The sequence below is a fragment of the Ranitomeya variabilis genome, chromosome 2 (genome assembly GCF_051348905.1).
Source record: "Ranitomeya variabilis isolate aRanVar5 chromosome 2, aRanVar5.hap1, whole genome shotgun sequence".
NCBI classification, from domain to species: domain Eukaryota; kingdom Metazoa; phylum Chordata; class Amphibia; order Anura; family Dendrobatidae; genus Ranitomeya; species Ranitomeya variabilis.
This window is the reverse complement of record NC_135233.1, coordinates 265399188-265414779: the sequence shown is the minus strand read 5'-3', so window position 1 is coordinate 265414779 and position 15592 is coordinate 265399188. Positions and strand designations below refer to the sequence as shown.

At 47.9% G+C, this 15592-nt stretch overlaps 1 protein-coding gene across 1 annotated transcript; it reads right to left on the bottom strand.

The window, feature by feature from the left end:
* Positions 1-1975: 1975 nt before the first annotated feature.
* On the bottom strand, positions 1976-15579 carry SURF2 (surfeit 2). The gene is made up of 6 exons (XM_077284896.1): positions 15424-15579; positions 15144-15298; positions 14962-15065; positions 12342-12518; positions 3792-3910; positions 1976-2112 (listed from the first exon to the last, which is right to left on the bottom strand). Exons 1-6 carry the CDS (start codon positions 15496-15498, stop codon positions 2041-2043), a joined length of 702 nt encoding a protein of 233 aa, XP_077141011.1. The 5' UTR covers positions 15499-15579; the 3' UTR covers positions 1976-2040.
* Between the last annotated feature and the right edge of the window lie 13 nt (positions 15580-15592).

The following is a 15592-nucleotide window of genomic DNA, read 5'->3' as shown; positions in this document are numbered from 1 at the left end:
CTCGTCTACAGCCGGGAGCTGACTTCAGCATCCTTTCAATTGCGCATGACATCACTGCTAAGCACCTTGACATCAGCGGCTGGCCTCTGATTGGCCAGCGGCTGGCGGGTCTCTGTGCCACAGAACATTTCAGCTGAATGCGCATCCCCAGACTTACATTCAGCTGAAATAGTCATTGGTGTCAACGCGCCCCCCACTCCCCGTACCTCTGGGCCCCAATGCAGCTGCACCCTTGAATATGATATATCCATAATTCAGGGAGATATTGCGTTCCTGTTGGTTTCCAGCTACCAAACGTTTCCGGATGATAGATATATCAATATACAGTAGAGTGTGTCAAACTAGAATTATACAAAAAAAACAAAAAAAAACAAAAAAAAAAACTTAAAATATTGCTTCACCTTACAGACAGAATGGCTACACCACATGAATGCATTGATGCCCCTGCATTTATCATTTATGTGCCATCAGGGGCATACAGGACACCTGATGGCACAAATGGTGATCCCACATTGACAGCTACCTGTTAATTACTCAATGTCCACACTCTGTCTGCTCTCCATCAGATAACCTGCTTTACTTACCTGTTCACAATAGATAAGGGTGGGTGCAGGCAGTGATCCAATACCCTCAGCCTTTGGTCTGTATCATTATAACTCCCTTTATGAGAAAGACAATAAGAAATGTGTGCATTGAGTGCCCATATTAGTGAGAAATCTGACTTAGGCCCAAAAGGTGCAGCATTTACCCAAAATCCGCAGCCATGAGGCTTCTGTGCACATCCAATCTTAAACATTTTGTGCAAGGACCATTTTAGGGCGGAGAAATCAACACATGTATTCAGGTTGTCTAACAGCCGCAAATTATGCAGCTGCGGCGACACAACCATAACTACGAGCATGCCCAAGATACTCGGAGTAACAAGCACGCTCGCTCATCACTAACCTCTAAGCTTTCCATCGCCAATAGACATGTTGGATATTATTCAGTGAGGGGAATGACCTGGCAATCTGGTTGCCCAAAAATAATACTTAAAAGACATTGTTGTGGTAGATGTGGTCTTCTCTGAAGTGCTGATTCCAATAAGCAGTGCTTTTTTCCCCCCTTTTGTCCCCACCTCCTTTTCCTTCCCATTCATTCTATTTCCACCCTCCTTTCTTCGCCAATAGCACACACATAATTTGGTTCATTATAGAGCATATATTAATGCCTCATCAAGCTGGCTGTACGGTACTTATATACTAATCTTCAACTATAGCATTAAGTTACGAAGTCAACTACTTTTATTGTCATTATTGAACATAATTGGAATGCTCTGTTTTCATATCAATGTTAACACAATAAAAAATATTTAAAGTAAAAAATGCAGTACTGTGTGTATATATTTATACATTTCATGCTACTTTAGAACTTTATAGACCACAAAGGAGACAAGTATGCAAAAAAACAAAACAAAACACACCTTTAGCCTTCTATTTTCTTGTGTATACTAAGTACTTTTCTGCCTCCTTGCACTTAAGGTAATCCTTGCTTGGGGTCTCTGGACGTTACTGTACAACAATATCCAGCAAATAGCATTTGTGGGCATAAAATGAGCCACTCTGTCACACATTATTAGAGGCAGACGACAAGGCATGGGCCAGAGGATATACCCCTGGGGACAATGTGGTCAGATGTTATACACTGGGGGGGTGTCGGATCCTATACAGCGAACTGGACGTTATACACCTGTTTTGGGGGTGTCAATGTGGCCGCACGCTACGCACCAGAATGGTAACATGGCTGGACATTATTATACTTAGGGGGGGAAGGGGGAGCACGGAGCAGTGGGGCCTGACTTTATACACCAGGGGGTAGGGAGGCTGGACAATGAAGCTGTATCTATAGTTGTACAGAGTGCGGAGCACAGTCTGTTTTGTTGTGTTCCCAGTGACGCTGTGTGCAGGTGAAGACACAATGAGTGGCTCTAAGAAGCTGCATCAACAAACACACACTTTATTTCGCCGTCTGACACACAATATAAGCAGCAAATTGCCGAGCCTAGAGCTTCCTACTCATCTTTGGCTTCTTGTGATGAGACTTGAATTTCTTCTGGGAAGATCCATTTTGTTTCTGCAAACAGAGAGCATACAATGAAAACAGGTACATGAAGACTATGAGTGAAGCCAACCCGGGAGCGGGGCAAAGCGCAGCCAACCCAAGAGCGGGGCACGGAGCGACCACCCCGGGAGCGGGGCACAGCACTTACAGTGAGGACTACTCATGAACTGAGGGGGCCGGCGCAGTGCTTACACAGAGGACTACTCATGAACTTAGGGGCCAGGCACGCTGACTCACTGCGGTAGAAACATCCGATGCGTTTTATTCAGTGATCCATATCCACAGGTTTCCTAGTAATGGAACAGGAAAAATCCGCTCTTCCTCCCCCAGCTGCATTAGATTCGGGAGTCTGATCAGCGCTGCTGCAGGCGCTCAATATAACACGAAGTGAGAAATGATTCCGCTCCCGGCGCGTCACAGGTGAAACAGGATTCTTTACTCCATTTGGTTAAAGCCCAGACAGTATTCACATACAGTTCATGTTAGAAGACCGGGGACATGGGGAGAATCGTATCATCATCAGACGCGTTTCTAACAGAGCGTGTTCTTGATCTTGGTGATTATATGATTCTCCCCATGTCCCCGGTCTTCTCACATGAACAGTATGTGAATTCCGTCTGGGTACATACCTGCTTTTAACCAAATAGAATAAAGAATCCTGTTTTACCGGTGACGTGCCGGGAGCGGGATCATTTCTCCCTGCGTATTACTAGTCATGTACAATGCAGGAGCAGTGGGGCACACCCCATGGCAGACCTGGCTTATACAACACACGCAGCTTACTGTCCCTCGCCGGCTGTACAGCGCCACAGTATAGCGATACCCAGGAATGAACTACAGCACAGGAGGGAAGAGGTAAAAGGGCTTTATCTGACACAATGGAAGTTCTGTCACGTTCACTGCTTTTTCTGAGATCTCTGCTTTCTGTCAATCAATTAACCTTTAGCTTTTTGCAGCTCCACAAATTGTAAATCTGTAAATGACCCAAGTGCACATACGGCGAATCTGCCCGCTTGCCAGAAAGCAGCAGCCGGACGTGCCAGTGGCAGATTGTGTCCGATTCTAACAAATGAATTACAAGAAAGCGGGCCGTGATATTTCGCCGCACTGCTAGGACCTCCTGCTGCACACGGTAACGTCGCCCCTCTGCAAGTCTCCAAGTCTAGTGGGAATCTTGAAGAGAACGAGGGGTCACACCACGAGGACGTCACTCATTGCACACGCTGCAGACAATCCTCTGAGGCACACTCTACATTCCTGGTCTCCTGCGATGACGAGGACCTGATATTGTATCAAACGCTGCTAAGCCACACCCCTGTGAGTGTAAGCCACACCCCTGATAGCAAACCACACCCATGTCATAGTAAGCCACGCCCCTGTACTAGTAAGCCACATGAACACATGATCATAGTAAAAAGGTCGAAATCTAGAAGTGGAGGCTCAATCACGACCTCCATCACAATGAAGTCTTACACAAAGGAAATAGGGGATCTTTCAGCATCTGAAAATAGGTAGTGTCAACCCCTCTAGCCTGTGTGCGGTATTATAGGTGGACAGAGCTGCAGTACCACAGCCAACCACAAGGAGCCAATCCTGAAATCAGCCGGGTTCGGTCCAGTGGAATGCCTCCTCTAGAGGACAGTGCTGTACCCAGCAGAGAGCCCCCGTCCAGTACTCATGTGTACACTCACCTGTGACCTTTTCCTATTGCTGCTGCACAAAGTTTTGTCTACTTCCATCTCCTCATCACTGGCGGACTGCAACCTGCCATTCTCCTCCTCCGCTGGGATTTTCTTTGAAAACATATGAGCTGTAGGGACCAAAAAGTGTTAGAGCTGCAGGGAAAGGGAAAAGGAGGTTGGAGGAGGTTGGCAGAGCTGCGGGAAAAGGGAAAGGGAGGCCGGAGGAGGTCGGCAGAGCTGCGGAAAAAGGATAGGGTGGCCAGAAGAAGTCGGCAGAGATACAGGGGAAGGAAAAGGAAGCTGGAGGTCGGCAGAGCTGCGTGGAAAAGGAGTCCAGAAGAGGTCGTCAGACTACAGGGAAAGAAAAGGGAAGCCGGAGGAGGTCGGCAGAGCTGCGAGGAAAGGAAAGGAAGCCGGAGATGGTCGGCAGAGCTGAGGAGAAACATAGTAACATAGTTATTAAGGTTGAAGGAAGACTTTAAGTCCATCTAGTTCAACCCATAGCCTAACCTAACATGCCCTAACACGTTGATCCAGAGGAAGGCAAAAAAAAACCAATGTGGCAAAGAGTAACCTCCACATTGGGGAAAAAAAAATTCCTTCCCGACTCCACATACGGCGGTCAGACTAGTTCCCTGGATCAACGCCCTATCAAGGAATCTAGTGTATATACCCTGTAACATTATATTTTTCAAGAAAGGCATCCAGTCACCTCTTAAATTTAAGTAATGAATCACTCATTACAACATCATACGGCAGAGAGTTCCATAGTCTCACTGCTCTTACAGTAAAGAATCCGCGCCTGTTATTATGCTTAAACCTTCTTTCCTCCAGACGTAGAGGATGCCCCCTTGTCCCTGTCTCAGGTCTATGATTAAAAAGATCATCAGAAAGGTCTTTGTACTGTCCCCGCATATATTTATAAATTAAGATAAGATCACCCCTTAGTCTTTGTTTTTCCAAACTAAATAGCCCCAAGTGTAATAACCTATCTTAGTATTGCAGACCCCCCAGTCCTCTAATAACCTTGGTCGCTCTTCTCTGCACCCGCTCTAGTTCAGCTATGTCTTTCTTATACACCGGAGACCAGAACTGGGCACAGTATTCTAAGGGTACTGTCACACAGTGGCACTTTGATCGCTCCGACGGCACAATCCGTGACGTTGCAGCGTCGCTTGATTATCGCTCCAGCGTCGTAGACTGCGGTCACACTTTGCAATGCACGGCGCTGGAGCGATAATTTCATGACGTAGTTGCGATGTAGAAGTCATACGGGACATTGGGAATATCGTGCACACCTTTGTTACACGCTGCGATCATGCCGCCACAGCGGGACACTTGACGACGAAATAAAGTTTCAAACGATCTGCTACGACGTACGATTCTCAGCGGGGTCCCTGATCGCAGTAGCGTGTCAGACACAGTGCTATCGTAACTATATCGCTGGAACGTCACAAATCGTGCCGTTGTAGCGACCAAAGTGCCACTGTGTGACAGTACCCTAAGTGTGGTCGCACTAGTGACCTGTATAGAGGTAAAATTATGTTCTCCTCATGAGCATCTATGCCTCTTTAACCCCTTAATCCCATATGACGTACTATCCCGTCAAGGTGGGGTGGGCCTTAATTCCCACCTCGACGGGATAGTACGTCATAGCGATCGGCCGCGCTCACGGGGGGAGCGCGGCCGAGTGTCAGCTGCCTATCGCAGCTGACATCCGGCACTATGTGCCAGGAGCGGTCATGGACCGCCCCCGGCACATTAACCCCCGGCACACTGCGATCAAACATGATCGCAGTGTACCGGCGGTACAGGGAAGCATTGCGCAGGGAGGGGGCTCCGTGCGGGCTTCCCTGAGACGATCGGTACAAGGCGATGTACTCACCTTGTACAGAGCGTCTCCTCCCTGCAGTCCCCGGATCCAAAATGGCCGTGGGGCTGCATCCGGGTCCTGCAGGGAGTACTTCCGGGTGCCGTGCAGGCGCTGGTAAGCCTGCACGGCTGTATGTCAGATCGCCGATCTGACAGAGTGCTGTGCAAACTGTCAGATCGGCGATCTGTGATGTCCCCCCCTGAGACAAAGTAAAAAAAAAATTTCCACGTGTAAAAAAAAAAAAAAAAAAATCCTAAATAAAGAAGAAAAAAAAAAATATTATTCCCATAAATACATTTCTTTATCTAAAAAAAAACCCAAAAAAACCAAAACAATAAAAGTACACATATTTAGTATCGCCGCGTCCGTAACGACCCAACCTATAAAACTGTCCCACTAGTTAACCCCTTCAGTGAACACCGTAAGAATAAAAAAAAAAAAAAAAAAAAAAAAAAAAAAACGAGCCAAAAAAACAACGCTTTATTATCATACTGCCGAACAAAAAGTGGAATAACACACGATCAAAAAAACGGATATAAATAAACATGGTACCGCTGAAAACGTCATCTTGTCCCGCAAAAAACGAGCCGCCATATAGCATCATGAGCGAAAAAATAAAAAAGTTATAGTCCTCAGAATAAAGCGATGCCAAAATAATTATTTTTTTCTATAAAATTGTTTTTATCGTATAAAAGCGCCAAAACATAAAAAAATGATATAAATGAGATATCGCTGTAATCGTACGGACCCGACGAATAAAACTGCTTTATCCATTTTACCAAACGTGGAACGGTATAAACGCCTCCCCCAAAAGAAATTCATGAATAGCTGTTTTTTGGTCATTCTGCCTCACAAAAATCTAAATAAAAAGTGATCAAAAACTGTCACGTGTCCGAAAATGTTACCAATAAAAACGTCAACTCGTCCCGCAAAAAACAAGACCTCACATGACTCTGTGGACCAAAATATGGAAAAATTATAGGTCTCAAAATGTGGAGACGCAAAATCTTTTTTGCTATAAAAAGCGTCTTTTAGTGTGTGACAGCTGCCAATCATAAAAATCCGATATAAAAAACCCTATAAAAGTAAATCAAACCCCCCCCCCCTTCATCACCCCCTTAGTTAGGGAAAAATAATAAAATGAAAAAAATGTATTTATTTCAATTTTCCCATTAGGGCTAGGGTTAGGGCTAGGGCTGGAGCTAAAGTTAGGGTTAGGGTTGGGGCTAAAGTTAGGGTTAGGGTTGGGGCTAAAGTTAGGGATAGGGATAGGGTTGGAGCTAAAATTAGGGTTTGGATTACATTTACGGTTGGGATTAGGGTTGGGATTAGAATTAGGGGTGTGTCAGGGTTAGGAGTGTGGTTAAGGTTACAGTTGGGATTAGGGTTAGGGGTGTGTTTGGATTAGGGTTTCAGGTAGAATTGGGGAGTTTCCACTGTTCAGGCACATCAGGGGCTCTCCAAACGCGACATGGCGTCCGATCTCAATTCCAGCCAATTCTGCATTGAAAAAGTAAAACAGTGCTCCTTCACTTCCGAGCTCTCCCGTGCGCCCAAACAGGGGTTTACCCCAACATATGGGGTATCAGCGTACTCGGGACAAATTGGACAACGACTTTTGGGGTCCAAGTTCTCTTGTTATCCTTGGGAAAATAAAAATTTGGGGGGCTAAAAATCATTTTTGTGGGAAAAAAAAAAGGATTTTTTATTTTTACGGCTCTGCGTTGTAAACTGCAGTGAAACACTTGGGGGTTCAAAGTTCTCACAACACATCTAGATAAGTTCCTTGGGAGGTCTAGTTTCCAATATGGGGTCACTTGTGGGGGGTTTGTACTGTTTGGGTACATCAGGGGCTCTGCAAATGCAACGTGACACCTGCAGACCAATCCATCTAAGTCTGCATTCCAAATGGCGCTCCTTCCCTTCCGAGCTCTGCCATGCGCCCAAACAGTGGTTCCCCCCCACAAACGGGGTATCAGCGTACTCAGGACAAATTGGACAACAACTTTTGGGGTCCAATTTATCATGCTACCCTTGTGAAAATACAAAACTGGGGGCTAAAAAATACATCTAGATAAGTTCCTTAGGAGGTCTACTCTCCAAAATGGTGTCACTTGTGGGGGGTTTTAATGTTTAGGCACATCAGGGGCTCTCCAAACGCAACATGGCGTCCCATCTTAATTCCAGTAAATTTTGCATTGAAAAGTAAAATGGCGCTCCTTCCCTTCCGAGCTCTGCTATGCGCCCAAACAGTGGTTTACCCCCACATATGGGGTATCGTCGTACTCAGGACAAATTGCATAACAACTTTTGTGGTATAATTTCTTCTCCTACCCTTGTGAAAATAAAAAATTGGGGGCGAAAAGATCATTTTTGTGAAAAAATATGATTTTTTATTTTTACGGCTCTGCATTATAAACTTCTGTAAAGCACTTGTTGGGTCAAAGTGCTCACCACACATCTAGATAAGTTCCTTAAGGGGTCTACTTTCCAAAATGGTGTCACTTGTGGGGGGTTTCAATGTTTAGGCACATCAGGGGCTCTCCAAACGCAACATGGCGTCCCATCTCAATTCCAGTCAATTTTGCATTGAAGTGTCAAATGGCGCTCCTTTCCTTCCGAGCTCTGCCATGCGCCCAAACAGTGGTTTACCCCCACATATGGGGTATCAGCGTACTCAGGACAAATTGTACAACAACTTTTGGGGTCCATTTTCTCCTGTTACCCTTGGTAAAATAAAACAAATTGGAGCTGAAATAAATTGTGCGAAAAAAAGTTAAATGTTCATTTTTATTTAAACATTCCAAAAATTCCTGTGAAACACCTGAAGGGTTAATAAACTTCTTGAATGTGGTTTTGAGCACCTTGAGGGGTGCAGTTTTTAGAATGGTGTCACATTTGGGTATTTTCTATCATATAGACCCCTCAAAATGACTTCTAATGAGATGTGGTCCCTAAAAAAAAAAATGGTGTTGTAAAAATGAGAAATTTCTGGTCAACTTTTAACCCTTATAACTCCCTAACAAAAAAAAATTTTGGTTCCAAAATTGTGCTGATGTCAAGTAGACATGTGGGAAATGTTACTTATTAAGTATTTTGCGTGACATATCTCTGTGATTTAAGGGCATAAAAAGTTGGAAAATTGCGAAATTTCAAAATTTTCGCCAAATTTCCGTTTTTTTCACAAATAAACTCAAGTTATATCGAATAAATTTTACCACTAACATGAAGTACAATATCTCTCGAGAAAACAATGTCAGAATCACTGGGATCCGTTGAAGTGTTCCAGAGTTATAACCTCATAAAGGGACAGTGGTCAGAATTGTAAAAATTGGCCCGGCCATTAACGTGCAAACCACCCTCGGGGCTTAAGGGGTTAATGCATCCCATTATTTTATTTGCCTTTGTAGCAGCTGCCTGACACTGGCCACTAAATGTGAGTTTGTCATCCTCCCATACTCCCAGGTCTTTTTCATTGACGGTTTTGCCCAGGGTTTTAGAATTAAGCACATAGTTATACATCTTATTACTTCTACCCAAGTGCATGACCTTACATTTATCCCCAATAAAGCTCATTTGCCATTTATCAGCCCAAGCTTCTAGTTTACATAAATCATCTTGTAATATAAAATTGTCCTCCTCTGTATTGATTACCCTGCAGAGTTTAGGGTCATCTGCAAATATTGAAATTCTACTCTGTATGCCCCCTATAAGGTCATTAATAAATGTTAAAAAGAAGAGGGCCCAATACTGACCCCTGTGGTACCCCACTGCTAACCGCGACCCAGTCCGAGTGTGCTCCATTAATAACCAACCTTTGTTTCCTATCCCTGAGCCAGCTCTCAACCCACTTACACATATTTTCCCCTATCCCCATTATATGTATCAACCTTTTATGTGGCACCGTATCAAAAGCTTTTGAAAGTCCATATACACTACGTCCACTGGGTTCCCTTGGTCCAGTCCGGAACTTACCTCTTCATAGAAATTGATCAGATTAGTCTGACATGAACGGTCCCTAGTAAACCCGTGCTGATACTGGGTCATGAGGTTATTCCTCTTCAGATACTCCAGTATAGTATCCCTTAGAATGCCCTCCAGGATTTTACCCACAGTAGAGGTTAAGTTTACTGGCCTATAATTACTGAGTTCAGTTTTTGTCCCCTTTTTGAATATTGGCACCACATTTGCTATACGCCAGTCCTGTGGTACAGACCCTGTTATTATGGAGTCTTTAAAGATTACAAATAATGGTCTATCAATGACTGTACTTAGTTCCTGCAGTACTCGGGGGTGTATCCCATCCGGGCCCGGAGATTTGTCAATTTTTGTGATTTTTAGATGCCGCCGTACTTCCTGCTGGGTTAAGCAGGTGACATTTAATGGGGAATTTTTGTTATCACTGATCATATTGTCTGCCATGGGATTTTCTTTTGTAAATACTGATGAAAAAAAGTCATTTAGCATATTGGCTTTTTCCTCATCCTCATCCACCATTTCCCCCAGACTATTTTTAAGGGGGCCAACACTATCATTTTTTAGTTTCTTACTATTTACGTAGTTAAAGAATATTTTGGGATTATTTTTTACTCTCTCTGGCAAGGAGTCTCTCTGTCTCAATCTTTGCTGCCTTGATTTGCTTTTTACAGAATTTATTTAATTTTCTGTATTTATTTAATGCCTCCTCACTACATTACTTCCTTTAATTCTCTAAATGCTTTCTTTTTGTCCCTTATTGCGCCCCTTACAGCTCTATTTAGCCATATTGGTTTCCTCCTATTTCTAGTTTGTTTATTCCCATACGGTATATACTGTGCACTGGTCCTATCCAGGATGCTAATAAATGTCTCCCATTTTCTTTGTGTATTTTTATGTCTCAGGATATCATCCCAGTTAATTGCACCAAGATCCTCTCTCATCCGTTGGAAATTTGCCCTCCTGAAGTTTAGTGTCTGTGTAACCCCTCTACCACACATCTTATTAAAGGATACATGAAAACTTATTATTTTGTAATCACTATTCCCCAAGTGACCCCCAACCCTTATATTTGCTATGCGGTCCGGCCTGTTGGTTACTATTAGGTCTAGCAGTGCCCCCCTCCTTGTTGGGTCCTGAACCAGTTGTGAAAGGTAGTTGTCTCTCATAGTTGTCAAAAACCGATTACCTTTGCTGGAACTGCAGGTTTCTGTTCCCCAATCTATTTCAGGGTAGTTGAAGTCCCCCATAATAATGACTTCTCCTTGAGTCGCAGCTTCATCTATTTGCTTTACAAGGATATTCTCTGTTGCTTCCATTATTTTTGGAGATTTAACACAAACCCCTATCAGTAATTTATTATTTTTTCCCCCTCCCCTTATCTCCACCCACAGGGACTCTACATTTTCATTAGATTCACCTATATTATCACGCAGGATGGGTTTTAAGGACGATTTTACATATAGACACACCCCCTCCCCCATCCGTTCAGTCATTTATGAACAGACTATAGCCCAGGAAAGGAAAGGGAAGCCTGAGAAGGTCAGCAGAGCTGCAAGGAAAGGGTGGCCAGAGGTGGTCGGCAGAGCTGTGAGGAAAGGGTGGCCAGAGGTGGTCGGCAGAGCTGCAGGGAAAGGAAAGGGAGGCCGGATGAGGTGGCAGAGCTACGGGAAGGGAAAGGGAAGCCGGATTTGGCAGAGCTGTGAGGAAAGGGAAAGGGAGGCCGGAAGAGGTCGGCAGAGCATTGTGATTATGTGGTGCAACCTGCATGTTACTGAAGTCTCATATACCTGCATGATGAGAGTCCTTTGTTCCCTAAATTCCTGTCACCTCTGATAGTAACAGAAAATAAAAACAAAAAAACTGACCAGCCCTTCCTAATAAAATACAGCAAGTGTGAACAGGTACAAGCTGCTGTGACTGCATAATATACACAGAGAAGAATGCGGCAGCCTGTGTGCCATGATGAATCCAGACATTGGACATTTGAGATGTAAAGCTGGATTTCTGCCACATAGAACATATCATCATTGTTTTTTTAGGTTGATGGCAGACATAAGTCCTTCAGGAGTCAGTGTGCAGAGCGCAGCTGTGATGACTTCACTGCTCAGCGGTGACAGCAGCTGCGGTGAGAACACATCAGAAAGGTCGATACCAGACTACTAAAGCCAGTCTACCGCCCTGTTCTCACCGCTGAAGGCAGTTACAGCACCAGCCCTGCGGTCACCTCCAATAATGGACGACAAATAACTGACCAGAACCTCCAGGATGAAGTAATAAATAATATCAGGGTCCCATCACAGAGTGGTCACCTTGTCGTGGCTGGTGGGCTCAGATGAACTGGAGAATGAATGTGCCAAGTACCTTCATTTTCTAATTATATGCTATACGGCAGTAATGGAAGCGATATTCCAGATATTCGATGTTTGCTGACACCTTGGGGCACACAGAGGCTGCGATGACGACAGTGCCGCCCCCAGGGGTGGAAGCTAGGAAGAACTGACAACGCCGACAGTGCCCATGATAGTGCCGCTTGTAGAGACATGGCAAACAGCTATCAAGATGATGAAAGCAAACATGGCCACGGCCGGCATTTCCCAGGTTCTCCCTAGCGCACCAGTCCGTGCTGTGATTGTGGGAGCCATCAGCTACAGTACACAGGATGCCCCCATCCCAAAATGTCTGTGCCAGTGCTGTGGTCACTACCCTACCTGGGTACAGGTCACTCATACTGTCCCCGGAGTCGCTGTGTTCGGATTGGCCGCCGTCATTAGGGGCCCACACGTCACCTTCACCATGTGCTTGCTTATCCTCTGGGGGGCGCTGCTTCTTCTTTCTTTGTAAACAAGCAGGAACAAACTCCACCCCGCGTTTCTGACAATCCTCATCTAGTGGAGAAGAGAAGGGTCACACACGGCAACAAGGACCAAAGTACGATACCCCCAACCCATGGTGGGCACACGTGGCGCTGCCAATCACTACTGACCCTTGGCTATGTAACACTAAGCTTTCCCCACTAATGCCCCAATCCACCGTGGGCGCTCTAAGTCACCCCTATAAACCTCTGGCCCTGACCGAGGGGGTAAAAGGTGAGCGGCCTTGTCCAGGGGAAGAGGGCGCAGCCACCTGCACCGGGGCGGCCGGGGGAAGATCCTTACACCTGTGCAGCCGGGGAGGGGGGCAGATACTTACACCTGTGCGGTCGGCCAGGGGAGGGGAACAGATACTTACACTTGTGCGGCCGGGGGAGGGGGCAGATACTTACACCTGTGCGGTCGGAGGAGGGGGCAGATAGGGGAGGGGTGCAGATGCTTACACCTGTGCGGCCGGGGGAGGGGTGCAGATGCTTACACCTGTGCGGCCGGGGGAGGGGTGCAGATGCTTACACCTGTGCGGCCGGGGGAGGGGTGCAGATACTTACACCTGTGCGGTCGGAGGAGGGGGCAGATAGGGGAGGGGTGCAGATGCTTACACCTGTGCGGCCGGGGGAGGGGTGCAGATGCTTACACCTGTGCGGCCGGGGGAGGGGTGCAGATGCTTACACCTGTGCGGCCGGGGGAGGGGTGCAGATGCTTACACCTGTGCGGCCGGGGGCAGATGCTTACACCTGTGCGGCCGGGGGCAGATGCTTACACCTGTGCGGCCGGGGGCAGATGCTTACACCTGTGCGGCCGGGGGCAGATGCTTACACCTGTGCGGCCGGGGGCAGATGCTTACACCTGTGCGGCCGGGGGCAGATGCTTACACCTGTGCGGCCGGGGGCAGATGCTTACACCTGTGCGGCCGGGGGCAGATGCTTACACCTGTGCGGCCGGGGGCAGATGCTTACACCTGTGCGGCCGGGGGCAGATGCTTACACCTGTGCGGCCGGGGGCAGATGCTTACACCTGTGCGGCCGGGGGCAGATGCTTACACCTGTGCGGCCGGGGGCAGATGCTTACACCTGTGCGGCCGGGGGCAGATGCTTACACCTGTGCGGCCGGGGGCAGATGCTTACACCTGTGCGGCCGGGGGCAGATACTTACACCTGTGCGGCCGGGGGCAGATACTTACACCTGTGCGGCCGGGGGCAGATACTTACACCTGTGCGGCCGGGGGCAGATACTTACACCTGTGCGGCCGGGGGCAGATACTTACACCTGTGCGGCCGGGGGCAGATACTTACACCTGTGCGGCCGGGGGCAGATACTTACACCTGTGCGGCCGGGGGCAGATACTTACACCTGTGCGGCCGGGGGCAGATACTTACACCTGTGCGGCCGGGGGCAGATACTTACACCTGTGCGGCCGGGGGCAGATACTTACACCTGTGCGGCCGGGGGCAGATACTTACACCTGTGCGGCCGGGGGCAGATACTTACACCTGTGCGGCCGGGGGCAGATACTTACACCTGTGCGGCCGGGGGCAGATACTTACACCTGTACGGCCGGGGGCAGATACTTACACCTGTGCGGCCGGGGGCAGATACTTACACCTGTGCGGTCGGGGGAGGGGGCAGATACTTACACCTGTGCGGTCGGGGGAGGGGGCAGATACTTACACCTGTGCGGTCGGGGGAGGGGGCAGATACTTACACCTGTGCGGTCGGGGGAGGGGGCAGATACTAAGGGTATGTGCACACGATGCAGATTTAGTGCAGAATTGGTGCAGAACTGCAGCAGATTTTTCTGCTGCAGAAACGCTGCAGAACTGCACTGTGATTTACAGTACAATGTAAATCAATGGGAAAAAAAAAAGCTGTGCACATGGTGCAGAAAAATCTGCGCAGAAACACTGCAGATTTCAAAGAAGTGCACGTCGCTTCTTTTGTGCAGTTCTGCAGCGTTTCTGCTGCAGATTTTTCTGCACCATGTGCACAGCTTTTTTTTTTCACATTGATTTACATTGTACTGCATAGAAACTGCATAGAAACTGCACAGAAACTGCACAGAAACTGCACAGAAACTGCACAGAATCTGCATAGAATCTGCATAGAAACTGCACAGAAACTGCACAGAAACTGCATCAAATCTGCAGATGCAGATTTAGTGCAGAAAATTCTGCACCACATTTCCTACGTGTGCACATAGCCTTACACCTGTGCGGTCGGGGGCAGATACTTACACCTGTGCGGTCGGGGGCAGATACTTACACCTGTGCGGCCGGGGGAGGGGGCAGATACTTACACCTGTGCGGCCGGGGGCAGATACTTACACCTGTGCGATCGGGGAGGGGGGCAGATGCTTACACCTGTGCGATCGGGGGAGGGGGCAGATGCTTACACCTGTGCGGCCGGAGGAGGGGTGCAGATGCTTACACCTGTGCGGCCGGAGGAGGGGGCAGATACTTACACCTGTGCAGCGCCCGGACGAAGCGTTTCCCCTGTACATGTCGCTCTACGTGTTCTGGGACCTTGTTGATGTGACGAAGGGTTAGTTTACAGAACAGTTGATGTCTGCGGGAAGAGGCACGGTTAGCAGGAAGTCACCGGAGCCGGCAGCCCGTCACCGGAGCCCCTCCGCCCGCTACTGACCCGTTCTTGGTGCTGGGCACAATATGAGGCTCAAAACTGCTGTAGTCAAACATGCGGGGCCGGCTCCGCAGCCGCTGGTACTTCTTGCCCTCAGTAAAGCTCCGCAGCTCGGGGAGACGACACGGCAGCTCGTGGCCCGTCACCGAGAACCGCACCTACAAGCATGGGGGGCAGGAGTCACAGGGTGGTCCCAAAACACAGCAAGGAACACAGGACAGTCGCCGGCCGCGGGGTCTTTGCGGCACCGGGGGGACCTGTCCCTATGGGAGGGTACTGGCACCTTGTTCCCGGGGATGAGCTCCAGGGCCGGGTGTGTCTCCAGGAAGCCCCGCACATCCTCCGGCAGATCCTCCATGCTGTTACCACGTGAAGCTTCGGCTTCCTGCAGCCAATCACAGAGCAGACCTCATGTGGCCGCCATTATTCCCTCCGCGCTCTGCAATATGACC